Genomic DNA, 18,255 nt, shown 5'->3' with positions numbered 1-18,255 from the left:
TCAGTGCAGCTGTTGGACCAGCTGTTTGTCCATGATCTCATCACAGTCCGGAACCTTCGCGTCTCCCTGGAACTTCACCCTCGGTCTCAGAGCCTGGGACTGCAGCGCCCTCTGGTGGATCCTCTGCTCCCGCTGCCTCCTCAGCAGAGCCAGGATCTCCCTCCTCTGCTCGGCCATGGCCTCGTACCGCCGCCGCTCCTCCTGCCGCTGCGGCTGCCGCTGCCGCGCAGGCGCAGAGACGCTCTGCGGCACCGGGGCGTACGCTCTGCCGCGCTGCGGCCGGCACACCGGCAGCCTCTGGCGGATGTCGGCCGACACCAGCCGGGACTCCAGCGGCGGCAGCAGGGACAGCGAGCTCCAGAGCCGCCGGGCGTGGGACACGTCCTCCGGGGCAGAGCCCTCAAACACGGTGAAGATCCGCTCCATGTCCCGCTGCTCCGGAGGATCAGGGTGGACCGACATTTGGATTTTAACAGGAGAAGAAACACAAGCTGAGCGCGAACGGATGATGTTGTTGTTCGGTGTGTGGTCACCATGGAAATTGGACTACTACGGCAAGCCAGCAGGAACGAACGAGCCCTTCAAAATAAAATACACATTTTATTCACTGTTTTGAAAATAGGAAGGTTTAAGTGCAATATAATAATAAAATAAATAGAATAGAATAATGTAACAGACATTACAGTGATTTTTATATTTCTGATGTAACAGATAAATCAGATTTTCACAGTCAGCACGGACTCACTCACCGACAACCAGAGAAAAACTGATTTTAATCACGTCACTAAAGACTCACTTTAATAAAAAATCTACACCAGCTTCTATGTTCACGTCTTTATCTTCACTGTTAAACAGACAGGAAACTGAAGTTTGTAAACCACTCACTCTCCCACACCAAAGTCCATAGAGAAAATCAGTGATTTTATGTAGTGGGGACACAGGAGCTGGTCCTCTGCTGCCTCGTGTGGTCACTTTGTGTCACTGAGGTAAATCTGAGGGTTTCAGACACTGAATTTGACAAAATAAAACATTTGAACTTAGTGATGGAGGCAGCAGTGGATCAACAACTCCTGTGTGCTGTTGTGATGTTAAAATCACTGATTCTCTCTATGGACTTTGGTGTGGGAGAGTGAGTGGTTTACAAAAGTCTGTCCAACAGTGAGATAAAGACGTGAATGTGTTTTTAAGATATGAAACTGACGGATTTTATTCGCAGAGTCTTTTGTTCAGTGGCTTAAATGTATTTTTCGTCGTTAATGTCTGCAAACACCAAACACCAAAAAGCACCAAACAGCTGCGTCAAACTTAAGAATAAAAGAATAAAACATGTCACTTCAAATTACACGTGTGTGTTCATGCAAGTTAAAATCGAGAGATCTTTTATCAGATCTTATCTTTTCTGGACCAAATCCCCACTTAGATTTCCTCTAAATTGTTCCAGAACATATTCTGGTGTCAAAATCTCGACTGTTCTGTGTGAATACCGGTTTAAACCGACAAAATATTTTTTAAATTATTATTATTATTTATCAGATTTCGTTTTTGGGGCTTAAAAACGCAACAAAAAAAAAAAAAATGAAGCCACCCTCCACAGTGGAAATCTTAATAACGCTCCACTGTCACGTTCCCGTCTAAAGGGTTGAAAACACTAAAGTGAGCTCTGAGCTGCTCACGCTGGCTATCCTCCTGTACGCGCTGACGTCAACGACATTCAAGTCAGCTTAGCTGCTACTTCGCACTACGAGAGAGAAGAAGAAGGAAGTTTCAACGCTCCTGCGCTCCTGGTGTTGTTGTATGACAGTGCTTCACAGTGCCACCTAGCCACCTGGCATGCATACTACATCAAATTTCACACATTTCAGCATCACCGTGTGCGTGCAGATTTTCACCCAAAGACGCTCGTCTAAACGCAAAATTAAAAGGGGGAACGCAACCATCTTGTGTTCAGATGGTTGTCGTGTAAAGCTTAAGTCTTAGCGCTGTCGACAACGCTACGCTGCTGTTGACTATCCAACACAGCAGTTCATGCAATGAACGGAGAAAGAAACTCCATGATGTCAGCAGTGATGTCAGCAGTGATGTCAGCAGTGATGTCAGCAGTGATGTCAGCAGTGATGTCAGCAGTGATGTCACAGTGTCACGGCCACAGAGAACCGACATTGTCCTTCAGACGGTTTCTGTCCCAGATCTGCTGAAGCTGCACTCTGGATAAAGATCATCATCATCATCGTCATCATCATCATCACTCCCACCTGTTGAGAGAAGAGTCACAGCAGTGAGTGAGCGAAGCAGCAGAGACTTCATATGAAAACCAATGTCTGTGAATATTTCGTATATTCTGTAAGAGACACAACGTGAAAATGAAAATAAAGTTAAATCCCATTTATTCATTAGAACCTCTGTGTCTGCAGCGCCTTCATGTTATTTGATAGAATGTGACGTTTTAAACAGTTGAAGGTGTTTATGGAACATAATTAAACTTACATTACATCACCAGGGCTGGGCGGTGTGACCAAAATATAAATATCACGGTAGTTTTCAAAATTTGAATGGTTTCACGGTATCTGACGGTATTTTTTCAGGTGTTCACAGTATTTTCTACTCATTCTAACAGAATTACTGCGGTAGATGAACTTAGGATGGTCTATTTTACTGTCATGAATACTGTAGAATAACTCCACACTAGTACAGGTTCACATGGCCCCAGAAAATGATGCTGTTTACAAAGAAAAGCTCATGATTCTGATGAAGTGAGGAATCAGAATGCAAAGACAATTACAGTCAAAATACAGAACTTTGACTGTGCAAATAAACATCTTTTATAAAAATTCCCCGTGTTACCTGATGATGTGGAGGGTGATGACCTTAACTTCATGCATTCTTGATATTCCAAGACATGCTTACTTGGGCTGTCAAAAATGATACTCGAATATTCCCTCTAAAAAACACAGATATTCAAATATATTCGCATAGTATTTGCATCCGCTGCATCTGGGGGCTTTCAATCAGCCAGACTGTCAGGTGATGACAGCGTGACGTCAATAACAGGACAAACTAATACAACGACACATAACTACCTGTATATGTGGTTTATTTAAGTTTAAACATATTTTTCACAACATATTACCTACACAAAAATAAGTAAAAGAACTAATGACCAAAAGCACAGACCTCACTCTCTCTCTCTCTCTCCCGCCCCTCTCTCTCTCTCTCTCAACAACAGGCTTCGTTCAGTGATTGAAACAAAAATATAAACATTAATGAAACGTTTACATGCAGAGCGCGCCCATCGCAAAGCAGACAGCAGCGCCGCGGCTGCGCGAAAAAATGTGGGGTAATCAAATACATACGGTATGGCGGTATATTAAAGCGGAACTAGACCGGAAGTTCCTATTATCGCTGTTTTTTTTGGTGTGTATCTGCGTCATTACCTTGTTTATGAAGCCTGACGGTTCGAAACAAACAGTTCAGCCATTGCTGAGAAAGTTGTGTTTTATTGTAATCTCAGGGCTCAACGAGATCACTGAAAATCCCGTTAACGTTACGTTAGCAGCGGTTCTCCTGAACAACCGATCGTCCTGCTCCGGGCACTAGTCCAGGCACATCCGGTTGCGTACATTGAACTGCAGAAGAAGAATAACGTCCGTTGTGGAGGTGTTTCACGAGCAACAGTGTCTTCTGACTCTGGGTCTGACTCCGGTTTAAAGTCATAAAGGGACTGCGGCGGGGAGTCGTGATGAAGCTATTTTTAAACACTGTTAAAACAATGTTTTGATAATGAGTAGCAGTGCATCCACCGCTCCAGAGGGGGGAGCTGCGCTTCTGAGAGCTGACGTGATAGATTACGTCACTTCCAGATACCTGGCCAATCACAACACAGGTGGGAAGGCTCTACGCTGGCTGGCCAATCACAACACACTCTGTCTTCTCGGCGAGATTTATGGCTAAAAATAGCATGACTGACAAACGCTTCGAAAAGGACAGATTTCAATCGGCTCGTTTACATCAACTAGGAGGATTTTGACCATAAAAACAACTTAATATATGTAAGTAGACCTCCATAACTCACATATATGTGACCTTTAAAAATGTATATCGTAACAGAAAAAAAAAACGGTATTTGGTGTGAACCGGTATACCGCCCAGCCCTACGACCTCACCATCTGCTTCAGCAGTTTCCTCAACGTTTTTATAAACCTCAGAAACACTGACTCTAACTCCACTGACCTCACAGTCTCCAGTCTGTAGTCTGGACTCTGCACGAGCTCAGACAGAGGCTTCACTCCCGACTCCTGCAGGTTGTTCCACGTCAGGTCCAGTTCTCTCAGGTGGGAGGGGTTTAACTTCAGAGCTGAAGCCAGAGAAGAACAGCTGATCTCTGTCAATCTGCAGCCACTGAACCTGAATAAAGAATAAAAGATGAGACTTTAGACAACGACTGTGAAAATATAAAATGAGTTTACTGTTAATAAAACAACAGCAGCTTCAGTCCGTGAACTCACTCCAGGATCTCCAGTCTACAATGTGGACTCTCCAGTACAGAACACATCAGCTTCACTCCTGAATCCTTCAGCTCGTTGTTGCTCAGGTCCAGAGTTCTCATGTGTGAGGGGTTTGAATTCAGAGCTGAGACCAGATAAGAACAGCTGATCTCTGTCAAACTGCAGCGACTCACCCTGAAAAAAGAACAGAATTATCAGGTATCCTGGAGACTTCAGACAATGACTGCGTGCATGTGTGTGGACCACCAGGCTCTGTGGAACATACCATCATGGTCTGCATATTGAGGCTCCAGTATGACAGCATGTCAGACACAGAGCTCAACAACAGCAGCATCGAATCTAAGCCCTTTACAGTGAAAACGGCTGTCAAACGGGGACGCATCACTGCACCAAACCAGTTCGCTATATCAATTACTGCCATACTCCACCACACGAGGGATCCTCGTCCTGTGCAGGACCAAACTTCAGGGCCAAACTCGCTCCATCCTGGAGCTTCAGGACGCAGCTAACAACACTTGTGCAGCACAATCTGCAGATTTGAAGATGGAGACATAAAGGCCCAGACCAAACAGCAAGTATAGTGTGCTGTGAGCACCTACAGCAGGTGATTCAGAGCCCTGGAACAACACCACCAAAGAGCATTGTGAAGCACATTGAGGAAACTAAAGGTCCTGGTATACGTCCATACATCCGTGCACATGCCACTCGCGCCAAAGTGTGCATCGCATCAATTGCACGTCGTATATCGCGGAACCTGGTCTACTCTGTAGTACCTGACTTCACCATCGAGTGGCGGTACAAGTACGGACGTCGAGAATAGGACTCATTCTTACCATAGAATAAGAGAACGACGCTACAGCTCCCTCGGCTCATCAGCTCAGGGTGCGGATGATTATCCTTGGTGACGATTTTTTTCCCTCGCCTAAAAAAATATTGCATTTTAAAGCAAATATCACCTTTAAAATATGCAGTAGGAGCTTAAAAACACATGGAGGTCATGTAACAACATGTGGACATTAGCTGTGCAAAGTCGGATGCTGCTGAAGTGAAGCAGAATGAAATTACAGAGGTTTTAGTAAAGAGATGTCTGGGCGTTCTCTCTTTTGGCACAGTTTGGCACCATCTGTGCCATTTGAGATTTCTTAGGTACCAAATTATTAAAAACCCATTTAATTTTATTTATATGTCACTACAGGTCTAAAAAGATTTTTTTATGTTGAAAAAAAAAAAAAGTATGATAACTCGCTGTAAATCGATGCTTAAAGCGTAATAACTCTGTGACTCTGCAGCGTCTTCAGTTACGCAGCGCCATAGCTCTGGCTAAATGCATGTGACGCATTTATGCGGACATTCACCCTTCTCTAATCAGAACGATCTAATGTAGCTCTGTAATGATCAATCAGACCGGGATTAGTCCCCAAAGCATGCTGGGAAGTGTAGTTTTTAATTAGAAGTGGTTTTGTTTTCCGGTGGAAATAACTTGTTTTGATAACCAGCAAAGGTAAGACAACATTTCTGCTTGTATTTCTTGAAAGTCAGTTGTTGTTTTGCTCTTATTTTGGGGCTGGATCTGTGAATCTTGGTTGTAGAGTGATAAAAATGGTACCGCTGGAATCTGTAGATTCTCTGCTGTCCAGCGCACACATGTTTTTTTCTTTACATAATCACGCTGACGCTCCGGTGCCGCTTTTCAACGTGTGCGCTGTGCGGTTTGATCCATCGGTGGTTTAACTGTGTTACATGAACATAAGAATGGTTTATATGAGCTTTTAGCCGAGTTTCTGACCTTTCTGTGGGTATGCAGCATGTCTGCGTTTGTTTAAGTTAGACATGGTTTTATGGTGCTTTTGTCGCTGCGTCTGACGCTGCCCCCGGCGCCGGGGGCAACCGTGAAGAAGAGGTTAATACTCCACCTACTGGTGGGTCAGAAACTGCACGTGCAGCCTGCACATTGATGAATTGAAACTGAAATCCTGTATTTCCAGCTGAAGGAAGGCCAGCGAGCAAAATAAATGCTTCAAAGACAAAACCATCACCAATCTAAAGAAGTGCTATATTACATTAGACAACTGTGCGTACTGGACAGGAGCTCAAGGAGTGAAATTATGCAAAAAAAAACAACAGCAGCCCATGAGACTGAACTAAGCGACAGCAAAGATAGAAAAGTTCCACCTCCACCATATAACCGTCACCTTCCCCTGCTCACACTGCACCTAAATATGCCGACTCAGGATCCACAAAAAGACGACCCTTACTCAACGATGATGATGATGATGATGATGATGAACCTCAACAAACAGAAAGAGTTGATTTTATTCATCAGAAAATAAGATGAGTTTGATGTTAATGAAACTCAGTCAGTGAACTCACCACAGATTCTCCAGTCTACAATGTGGACTCTCCAGTCCAGAACACAGCTGCTTCACTCCTGAATCCTTCAGATCATGGTTCCAGCTCATGTCCAGTTCTCTCAGGTGGGAGGGGTTGGACTTCAGAGCTGAGACCAGAGAAGAACAGCTGACCTCGGTCAAACTGCAGCCCCTCAACCTGAATAAAGAATAAAACATGCTGCTTGAAACCGGTCAGGATTTGATCATGTGTTCAGAGCTGAGACCAGGACTTCACACCGAGTCTCTGAGAGTTCAAAATAATCCAGTCTGTGATTATAGAATAATATCAAGCCTGAATTGTTCATCTAATCAGATTTAGGTATAACCAAAAATAATCAAAGTCACATGAAGAGAAAGAAACTTACTGAGCCTTCCTGCAGTTCCTCACAGCTGGAATCAGTCTGTGTTTTCCCTGGACTGATGTTCTGTACTCGTGAAGGTTCAGCTCGTCCAGAACCTCCTCAGACATCTGCAGCATGTGGGCCAGAGCTGAGCAGTGGATCTCAGAGAACATATGTTCTCTGTCCTTTGACTTCATGAACTCTTGGATCTCCTGATGCACTGATTGGTCCTTCATCTCTGTCAGACAGTGGAAGATGTTGATGCTTCTGTCAGGTGAGATGATGTCTGTGTTCATCTCCTTCAGGTTCTCGATGACTCTCTGGATGATTTCTGGACTGTTCTGAGTCTGACCCAGCAGACCTCCTAAGAGTCTCCGGTTGGACTCCAGACAGAGTCCATGAAGGAAGCGAACAAACAGGTCCAGGTGACCACTTTCACTTTGGAGGGATTTCTCCATGACTGCTTTCAGGAAGACATCCAGAGAAGAGTAATCATCATTATCTTGTCTGAAGAAGTCCTGCAGTACCTCTGTCTTCCTGTTGGTGAAACAGTGGATCATGTAGACTGCAGCCAGAAACTCCTGAACGCTCAGATGAACAAAGCAGTAAACTGTTTTCTTGAAGATCACACTCTCTCTTCTGAAGATCTCTGTACAAACTCCTGAGTAAACCAAGGCCTCTGTCACATCAAGACCACACCGGTCCAGGTCTTCTTGGTAGAACATGATGTCTCCTTTCTGCAGATGTTCAAAGGCCAGCCTCCCCAGCTTCAGAAGAACGTCCCTGTCGGCCTCCATCAGCTCCTGTGGACTCGTCTCACGTCCTTCCTCGTACTTGTTCTTCTTCCTCTTTGTCTGAACCAGCAGGAAGTGTGAGTACAGGTCTGTCAGGGTCTTGGGCAGCTCTCCTCTCTGCTCTGTGGTCAACATGTGCTCCAGAACTGTAGCACTGATCCAGCAGAAGACTGGGATTTGACACATGATGTGGAGGCTCCTGGACGTCTTGATGTGTGAGATGATTCTGCTGGACAGATCTTCATCACTGGATCTCTTCCTGAAGTACTCGTCCTTCTGGTCTTCAGTGAAGCCTCGTACTTCTGTTACCCTGTCAACACATGTAGGAGGGATCTGATTGGCCGCTGCAGGTCGAGAAGTTATCCAGATGAGAGCTGAGGGAAGCAGATTCCCCTGGATGAGGTTGGTCAGCAGCACGTTGACTGATGACCTGTGTGTGACGTCAGAAACCAGCGTCCTGCTGTTGAAGTCCAGTGAGAGTCTGCTTTCATCCAGGCCGTCAAAGATGAACAAAAGTTTATAGACAGCGAGCTTCTCTGCTCTGACCTTCTCTAATGTTGGATGGAAAACATGGAGCAGAGTGAGAAGACTGTGCTGCTGATCTCTGATCAGGTTCAGCTCCCTGAACGAAAGCAGAATCAGCAGATTCACATCCTGGTTTTCCAAACCCTCGGCCCAGTCCAGAGTGAACTTCTGCACCGAGAAGGTTTTTCCAACACCAGCGACGCCGTTGGTCAGGACCACTCTGATGCGCCCCTGCTGGTCAGGTAAGGCTTTAAAGATGTCGCAGCACTTGATGGGAGTGTCCTGGACCATCTTCTTCTTGGAGGTGGTCTCCAGCTGCATCACCTCATGTTGAGTATTGACCTCTTCACTCTGTCCCTCTGTGATGTAGAGCTCAGTGAAGATCCTGTTCAGGAGGGTTCTACTTCCTCTTCCTTCAGTTCCTTCAGTCACATGTTCAAATCTCCTCCTCAGACTGATCTTTTGTTCATCTAGAACCTCCTGCAGACCAACATCTGCTGAAAGACAAGAGACAAAGTCAGACTGAAGAAAGAATCTGAGCAGCTGAGGATTATTTTCATCAGGGACAGAAAAACTCAACTAAACGTCTGTGATGTTGTTGTTTTATGTTGTTTGTTGTCAAATGAAAAACTACAGTCATGATCACATGGCTTACATTTTTAAAGTCTGTTAGCGCCGACAGGAGCTGCTCTCTTTATCAAAGTCAAATCAATCAAAAACAAATGTGAGCGTTTGATTTTAACGCGTGGCGTCAAACACTGATGATGATGATGAAGATGATTGTTTTTACACTTTCTGATGTTGTGCTTGTTGATCATGATCTTAAATGCTGATACTGTTTGACAGAAAAGTCCTGAAGTCATCAGCAGAGACATGTTCAGTCTTACCCTGTGGTCCACATCCTGTCCTGGGTCTTTGTCCACACTGAGGACAGCAGGAGACTCCTGGTGGACCAGACTGGTCCCAGTATGAGGAGATGCAGCGTCTGCAGAACTGGTGACCACAGCTGGTGGAGACTGGATCCTTCAGGACGTCCTGACACAGAGGATAGTGGGACGTCTGCTCGTCCACAGGAACAGCAAACTTGTGTCTGTGAAGACATGTCTTTATTACTAACATGTCAGGGACAGGTGGACATGTCTCTGTGATACGGCTGCAGCTATCGAATGTATTTGTAATTGAGTATTCTATAAATTATTCCTCGATTAATCGAGTGATTGGATAAAAAACAAATATATATTATACAATAATAATAATTTTGCGTTATCAAATCAAATAATGCATAATGGAAATGACACAGCCTTGGTGTGGTAACCTAAAAGGTGTGTGTGTGTGTGTGTGTTCTTGCGTGTAGGCAATAATACTCTCACAATTTACCATGATTAAGTTTATTATTTAAACAATTCAAAGCTTGAGATCATATCGAGTCACGACATCGCTACAAACACAGTAGCCGGTAAACGACATTAAATCAGCAAACATCAATGTTTACGTTAGCGTGCTAGCTTTAGCAAGTGGATGCTGCTTCCGGCTCAGATTTTGAATCACTGAGGACGTGCTGTTGTGCTACGACAGCTGTCGTTTACAGTGGTTACACTGCACCTTGTTGGCTTCTTGTTTAAGCGTGAAATGGTCCCACTCTTTGGACATTTCCTGCCTTTTACGGGCTGTTTCACCCTCAGTCATCTGGCCCGCTGAAAATACGGTGTGCGTCTGCTAAAACGGTCCGTGCGGAACAATGACAGCACGTCCTCAATGATTCAGCGTCTGAGCTGGAAGCATCCAGTTGCTAATGCTAACTCCGCCGGAATACGCTAACGTAAACATTGATGTTCGCTGATTTAATGTAGTTTAACCGGAGCGTATTGTATTTGTAGCGATGTCGTTATTATTATTGTTTAATTTTATTTTATTTTAGATTTATCAAGGAATAATTGGTAGAATACTCAATTACAAAAATATATAAACAATATCCCTGAGTTTATTGTCTCACAGTGGTTGTGATTTTCATCAGATTCTGAATCTGTTCCTCACACAAATTTATTTATTCTTCCTTCACAAAAAGTCGAGGCAAATTTAATTAAATTTCAAAATAAAATGAGCTGTTGATCTGAAGCTGCTTTCAGAGCTGCACTCAAGTTTGGACATTTCCCTGAAATTGTTGCTATGGTGGTCACATGTGTCACATGTGTTTGTGGTGGTCACAAACCTACACTTTTATGAATTTGACTCCTACACAGGAAAAAGTGTCTCTTACTTTGTCTCTGAGGCTCCAGGTTCAGGACTGAAGTCCAGAGGTTCTCCCATAGACTGGTCACTTTTGAAGCCCAGAGGTTGATCCATAGACTGGTCACTTTTGAAGCCCAGAGGTTGATCCATAGACTGGTCACTTTTGAAGCCCAGAGGTTCTCCCATAGACTGGTCACTTCTGAACCCCAGAGGTTCTCCCATAGACTGGTCACTTCTGAAGCCCAGAGGTTCTCCCATAGACTGGTCACTTTTGAAGCCCAGAGGTTCTCCCATAGACTGGTCACTTCTGAAGCCCAGAGGTTCTCCCATAGACTGGTCACTTTTGAAGCCCAGAGGTTCTCCCATAGACTGGTCACTTCTGAAGCCCAGAGGTTCTCCCATAGACTGGTCACTTCTGAAGCCCAGAGGTTCTCCCATAGACTGGTCACTTCTGAAGCCCAGAGGTTGATCCATAGACTGGTCACTTTTGAAGCCCAGAGGTTCTCCCATAGACTGGTCACTTCTGAAGCCCAGAGGTTCTCCCATAGACTGGTCACTTTTGAAGCCCAGAGGTTCATCTTTCTTCAAAGACAGACAGTGGAGTCCTAGAGACTCTGCTCTGTCCTCGTCCTCCACCACACAGCCACTCATCTGGACTTCAGTTGTTATGAGAGAGAAACAGACTGTGAGCTCACACACACACACACACACACACATACATTCTTGTACCTGCTGCATACTGAGGACCGGGTAAAAGTGCTGAAAAAGTGAGGACCAGCACTTCCACTTTATAAATCAACACAATTACAAATATCTACTTCATGAATTACATCTATAAAGAACTACTACTGGGTGCAGTACCATAAAATGTCTGCAGATGGAGCCCCAGAGCAAAAAGTGTGTGAAACACCAGGGGTGGAAAACGGGTTTTAGTACCAAATTGAGGAGCTCTGTTAAAAACAGAGTATAGCATGTTTACAACCTAAGGAAGTGATTTCAATGAAGACAAAGTGAGGACCGGCCAAATTGTCCTCACTTCGCAAAAATGACCTCACTTTGTTGGTTAAAAACCCTCACTGGTCCTCAGTATGCCACAAGTACAAGAACACACACACACACAGGTTTACACAGCAGTGTCAGTGAGGACACTCCTGGAGATAAAACAGCCAAACCTTAACCATCACAACTCGATGTCTAACTCTGAACATAAACCTAATTCTAATCCTAAAACCAAGTCTTAACCATCAAAAAAACTTAATGCTGAACATTAACATCCAGATTTACAGCTTCCTGTTCAGGGGAAACTTAAGGGAAACACACGTCGACTAAGATAACTTTAATATTGTTTGTATACAATTATTTGACCTTCACAAACCGAAATAAAGAGTGTGTGAGCGCTCTGTGATAAACCAGTCCAGATTTGACAAAGTCTGCTTCAATGTCTTAGTGTGGAAAATAGAGCCAAATATTCCTGCTATATTAGTAACTTTGACCCTGGATAACTCCAAAAAGTACACAGTAATAATACTCCATACTACTTGTGCATGAAGTATAAGGGATACATTGTCCAATAAAATTAAAACCATAAAGTACTAATACATTTATTGCACTTGAAAGACAAACAATCTCATTTTTGTTTGCTTGAGTGAACTTTGACTTTGGATTACTCCAAAAATACACAGTAAAAGTACTTCATACTACCTGTGCATGAAGTTTACAAATAACTTCATCCAATAAAATTAAAACTATAAACTACTTATTAAAACTGTGCATTTTTTATCACTTCACAATTTTTAAAAAGAAAATATAATTTTGGTTATTTATTTGAGTGAACTTTGACCCTGGATTACTCTGGTAAATACACAGAAATGTACTTTATACTACTTGTGAATAAAATATATATATTTTTTAGATTCAAGACCACATTCAATTAACTTTGTTATAAATACAGGGACCTTTAAGTACATTATAAGTACTTCACGTTATTCTGATGAATACATACAAATATAATGTTTCAGCATAATAATAGTAAATAGTAGTGTGCCATAATATTGGCGCACGTGTCAGAGCAGAAATATGAATGACTGCGGGAATTCAGTTCAATACAGGAAGCTCTGCGTTGTAAAACATAACAACACGTGTACATGAACTATATTCATGTACATGTACTGTATTCATGTACAAGTACTATATTAATGTACATGCACACACACAACCACGAGGAAAACAGTAAACATGAAGTTATAAAGTTATAAAACAGACTGAATAGTTGTGAAAAATGTCTGAGAGAGAGAATAGAATCTAACAGTAAATTATTATCATATAAAATCATATAAAATCATCGTAAACACTCACTTTTCTGTCCTTCTGCTGCGCAGTTGTTAAAATGGCGACTGAAAAAAGTCACAGAACACTTTCACTTTAACTTCTCCTCCCTCTGTGTTTAACAACACGTTCTTCTCCTCTCGAGTTACACGGAGTTAAAAATAGACAAACAGAGAAAATGTTGCTGCCGGATATGACGTGAGTTCACGTATCACGAGTGGAACAACATTTTTCTTTATTTTACCGACTTCTGAGTCCGCTATAAAAGTCTGAACTGAATTATAGTTAAATTACTTTTATTTTGAAAGTCTTCATCGGAAGTTTTCCTATGCGCTGATGGTGAAATTCGACGGTGATGTTAGTCCGTTCACTGCCCTCCAGTGGCCACAACGCGTTACCGCACCTACATTATAACTGTTTTCTGTGGTTAGTTCTTCATTTCCACATCAAAGTTCCGGTAAGAGGGCAGAGTCCGGTTTACACTTTAATTTGAAAGTTCAAACCGGACGTAGACTTACTCTTAATATCGCCAGCCTGATGCGTGTTGAACTGCTGTTGTAGTTAGTAAGTGTGGCCACCAGAGGGCAGATACTTCATACATTATCAACGTAGTTACTGTACCAGCGCGGTGGTGTAAAACGCTTATTTTGAAAGGGTAAACCGGACGTAGACTTACTCTTAATATCGCTAGCCTAATGCGTGTGGACTGCTGTTGTAGTTAGCACGTGTGGCCACCAGAGGTCAGATACTTTATACAGTATTACTGTAGTACTGTACGTGGTGTAAAACGCTTATTTTGAAAGTTCAAACCGGACGTAGACTTACTCTCAATATCGCCAGTCTGATGCCTGTGAATTGCTGTTGTAGTTAGTAAGTGTGGCCACCAGAGGGCAGATACTTCATACACTACATAATCACTGCAGTTACATATTTACTGTCCCAGCGCCGTGGTATGAAACGCTTATTTTGAAAGTCCATACCGGACGTAGATTTACTCTTAATATGGCCAGCCTGATGCGTGTGGACTACTGTTGTAGTTAGTAAGTGTGGCCACCAGAGGGCAGATACATACGGTATCACTATAGTACTGTACGTGGTGTAAAACGCTTTTTTTGAAAGTTCAAACCGGACGTAGACTTACTCTTAATATCGCCAGTCTGATGAGTGTGAACTGATGTTGTAGTTAGCATGTGTGGCCACCAGAGGGCAGATACTTCATACTGTGTCACTGAACCACCGCCGTGTTGTCAATGAAATCAATTGAAGTATTGCAGTTTACCATTGCGACCACTGGAGGGCAGCACCCCTTCGACTCAGATCGACTGTCAAGCTTAACCGATGTATCATGCTCCCACTTCCTGTCATCTTTCAAAATAAAGTGACAACGGTGAACTGGAAGCAGAAGTAAATCCGTGATACCAAAGCAAATATCATATAAAAATCACTTCAGATAAATAATAAACGATTAATAAGACATTATTTCGGTGTCAATATAACGCATTTTCATATATAATACGTGTTGCTTTACGTAGGCGTGCGGCGTACGACACAGCGACACGAAGCTAAAGCGTTTCTGTGATGTTAGCTCAGTTCGTTTATTGTGAATAAAATGTCCCAAAAAAGTAAGAAATTGCGACGGAGTCAGACTCGGTCGAGGTGTCGGGATCGGCTTCTCATTTCGGCGTCGCTGTCGCGTGGGAAACGGTCACCGCGGCTTTGGTGAGTGGAACTTTAATTAGCCACGAGCTAGCATGGAGTGACGAGACTCCGCCGAACTCCATTCAAATATCTCATGATTTAACGTTTACTTGCATGTGGCAGTGGTAAACGTGCTGCCGGGTGTGACGGGGGGCAAGTCTGTCATTAGTCGAGTTATTCGGTTAAGTTCGGGATGTATAAATATTAACCTTTCTCTGATTTGCGTGTCTTTTTGTCCTCCTGCTGGTCTGTGCAGATGTGTTCTTGTGTCCATCACAAGACAATAAACTGAACGATATTATCCGTCATTGTAAATAATAAATTGATCTTAGATCTTTAATGAAATAGTTAAACTGCAAATGAATAAATACTGTCTTCCATTTGATTTTTTATATATAAAATACTTCAGTCTTTAGAATACTTATGAGCCAATACACACTTTAACTGTTGAAATATAACAATGTGAGCATATGTGGAGGGCAGGAAGAGTAAACAGTGAATTTATCTGTGTCAACACGGTACAATAACTACAACAAAAGCTTCACCACACTAACTCTATAATGTACGCATTATTTCAACATGATTTTAAAAAAGAAAGAAAAAGTCAGAAACATGTTGATCAGTGTTTGTCAAACCTGGAAATGATGTTCTCAAATGTTCAAAAGGAGAAAAGAAACCAGAAAATATTCTCACTGAAGAAAAATCTTTTCATTTAATTACTAAAAATGATGATAATAATAAAAAATAGTTGACAATTAACTAAGTACCCATAACCACCATCTCCTTCTCTGGTCAAGACATCCCCCTCTCTACCTCAGTTACCAACCTCGGTGTGAAGCTGGACCCACAACTTACCTTTGTAAAACACATCAAACATCTGTACAAAACCTGCTTTTTCCATATCAAGAACATTTCTAAACTCCGCCCATTCCTCACCTTCTCTGATGCTGAAAAACTCGTCCACGCCCTGATCTCCTCCAGGCTTGATTACTGTAACAGCCTGCTCATCGGTATACCCAACAAACACCTTCAGAAACTTCAATTCATTCAGAACTGTGCTGCCCGAACTCTGATGAAAACCCGCAAATACGACCACATCACCCCCATTCTTCAGAACCTACACTGGCTTCCCATAACCTCAAGAATCCAATACAAAATCGCCCTCATCACCCACCTTTGCATCTACAGCAACGCCCCACAATACCTCAAAGACCTCCTTACCCCTCACTCATCCACCCGTAACCTCCGGTCCCAAAGTACCAACCTCCTCCATCAGCCCCGCACACGACTCCGCACCATGGGAGACCGAGCCTTCTGCTCCACTGCCCCCCACATCTGGAACTCCCTCCCTGAACACCTACGACAACCCCAGTCTGTCGATGCCTTTAAAAAAGGGCTTAAAACATTTCTTTTCGAACAGGCTTTCCTAGGTCGTTCCTAGATGTTTTTATTTTCTTTTCTGCACTTTTTTCTCCTCCTTTAGCTATTCTTTCTTCTGCTGATTTTAATCGTGTCTGATTTTAATCGTGTCTGATTTTTCTCTTAGTCTTTTGTTTATTTTGTTTTTTGGTTTCTGTAGCACTTTGAGATAACTTTATGAAAAGTGCTTTACAAATAAAATTTATTATTATTATTATTATTAAGTAATCCATTAATGTTGCGTCACCAGAGAAAACGTGTTTCAGGTGGAGAAAACAAACGCCTCGATGACACCACAGGTGGAGTTAGGAAGCTCTTAATGTGCACTTTTTATTTTTATTTTGACAGACATTTTAAAAATCAAAATAAGCGACCAATCATGAGAACACACACCAGATTAATAACATTAATAAAATAATCATTAGACATCTCTGGCCTCCTCCATCCTCAGGTTTCTTAAATGTATCACAAATGTCAAAGATTACAGATTTAAAGGAGTTCACAGGAGTTGTTGATCCACTGCTGCCTCCATCACTAAGTTACAATGAGTTACTGGGTAAAATTGGGAGAGTGAGTGGTTTACAAACTTCAGTGACACAAAGTGACCACACGAGGCAGCAGAGGACCAGCAGCTCCTGTGTCCCTGTGAGCTAAAATCATTGATTTTCTCTCTTGACTTTGGTGTGGGAGAGTGAGTGGTTTACAAACTTCAGTTTCCTGTTGTTAAAGTCTGTCTCACAGTGAAGATAAAGGCGACATTTAGTGGCTTAAATGTGTTTAGAATACGTTCACGACTTTATTTACTTTTAGAGTCCGGCTGTTTCACCGTGAGATAACGCAGATGTTTACAGATTTAATTCAGCAGCAGGGGGCGCTCACACCTCCAGCTCCTCCCAACACTCACCTGTCTCTTGTGTCTCGGTCCCTGCAGCTGTTCTGGGCCTACATTCAGGCCATGCTGACCAACCTGGACAGTATGACTCTGGACAGAATCCACTCCATGCTGCGGATGTTTGTGGCCACAGGACCTGTGGTGACAGAGATGGACGTGAACGAGCTGGAGGCCTTCCTGCAGAGGAAGGTGAGGGAGCATCAGCTGATGGTCTCTGCAGGCGTGTACAGACTCCCCAAATCCAACTGAGTCCACCATGTTGTTCAGGTTCTGTGAGAAGCTCACTGTCCCAGTTCTTCAGACTACAGTCTCCTGCTTTTCAAAATAAAGGCACTTTATTTCCTGCTGCAGATAAAAAATGTAGTTAGTGAAAGTCCTTGGTGTCGTGAAATTAAAAATGTCTTTCTTGAATTTGTGTCGTTTACTTTTTGTGTTTGTGGTTTTGTGCATCTGTCATCTATGGTTCACTCACCACCAGTGTTGGAGTAGTTACTGAAAAAAGTAATCTATTACACATTAATAGTTACTTTTTAACAAAGTAAGGCCTTAGTTGACTTTGTTACTCACTGTTTAAATTAGTTACATTATCTTTGGATTGCTACCTTAGTTGCCAATTAGCACTATAAAATTAAACAAAATGCCTGAATCAGCATGAATCTTATTCTGAAAAGAGGAAGTGCACACCATCTCGTTCACACTCTTTACTTCAATGACAAAAACATCACAGAAAAATGTGTCGGAACAAACATGAACAAGGGTAAACATTTTGTACAATTATGAATTTATTCATCAACATCAGTAAATAAATGTGTGTGAGTGTGTGTGGCGTGAAACAGGAAGTAGTGTGTGTGTTTACATTTGGCGAGTCACAGTAAATATCTGAGTTCTTTTTTGTGAGAGAGTCTCATAATAAGAAGAGAGGCTGTGCATCACCCTGCACTGCTGTAAATAAACGTTCTTCAACGCAGACGGAGTCCTGTAGTTCATGTGTGGTTGTCGTACGAGCTCATGCTAAAGCTAAAGGAGCTAGCGGTCTTTGGGGTTCTCCTCACCACGGTTCAGAGCTCTGCTAGCTTGGCCTTGGTAACAAAAATAAGTCTATAGCCCTCATGACAATATTAGATGATGATGAGAATTCAA

General features: G+C 42.8%; 3 protein-coding genes across 5 annotated transcripts in view; all 3 read right to left on the bottom strand.

Moving 5' to 3' along the window:
* On the bottom strand, window positions 1–462 carry hoatz (HOATZ cilia and flagella associated protein; the record flags this gene model as incomplete). The annotated part of the gene is made up of 1 exon (XM_083896468.1): window positions 1–462. One exon carries the CDS (start codon window positions 460–462, stop codon window positions 1–3), a length of 462 nt encoding a protein of 153 aa, XP_083752594.1.
* Window positions 463–589: 127 nt separating this feature from the next.
* On the bottom strand, window positions 590–13,187 carry LOC310932902 (NLR family CARD domain-containing protein 3-like). Of its 3 annotated transcripts, none has more exons than XM_083896299.1 (9): window positions 13,137–13,187; window positions 10,810–11,437; window positions 9,440–9,642; window positions 7,258–9,049; window positions 6,873–7,049; window positions 6,758–6,790; window positions 4,503–4,676; window positions 4,228–4,401; window positions 590–2,252 (listed from the first exon to the last, which is right to left on the bottom strand). In XM_083896299.1, the coding sequence occupies exons 2-9, from the start codon at window positions 11,430–11,432 to the stop codon at window positions 2,243–2,245; spliced, it is 3,186 nt and encodes a 1,061-aa protein (XP_083752425.1). In that variant the 5' UTR covers window positions 11,433–11,437; window positions 13,137–13,187; the 3' UTR covers window positions 590–2,242. The 3 variants fall into 3 exon arrangements, with proteins under 3 accessions (XP_083752425.1, XP_083752426.1, XP_083752427.1); XM_083896300.1 differs by having other exon boundaries at window positions 7,258–9,046; XM_083896301.1 differs by lacking the exon at window positions 6,758–6,790.
* A 4,754-nt stretch (window positions 13,188–17,941) lies between these two features.
* LOC310932916 (NACHT, LRR and PYD domains-containing protein 12-like) overlaps window positions 17,942–18,255 on the bottom strand; it is a 16,805-nt gene continuing 16,491 nt past the window's right edge. Inside the window, exon 14 of the mRNA XM_083896318.1 lies at window positions 17,942–18,255. This exon is cut by the window's right edge and continues 163 nt beyond it. The gene's annotated coding sequence lies outside the window, so the exon portion shown is untranslated.

This window comes from Microchirus variegatus (assembly GCF_963457635.1).
Source record: "Microchirus variegatus genome assembly, chromosome: 10".
Taxonomy (NCBI): Eukaryota; Metazoa; Chordata; class Actinopteri; order Pleuronectiformes; family Soleidae; genus Microchirus; species Microchirus variegatus.
Note: the sequence above shows the minus strand (reverse complement) of the source record. Positions and strands in the feature narration are given on the sequence as shown.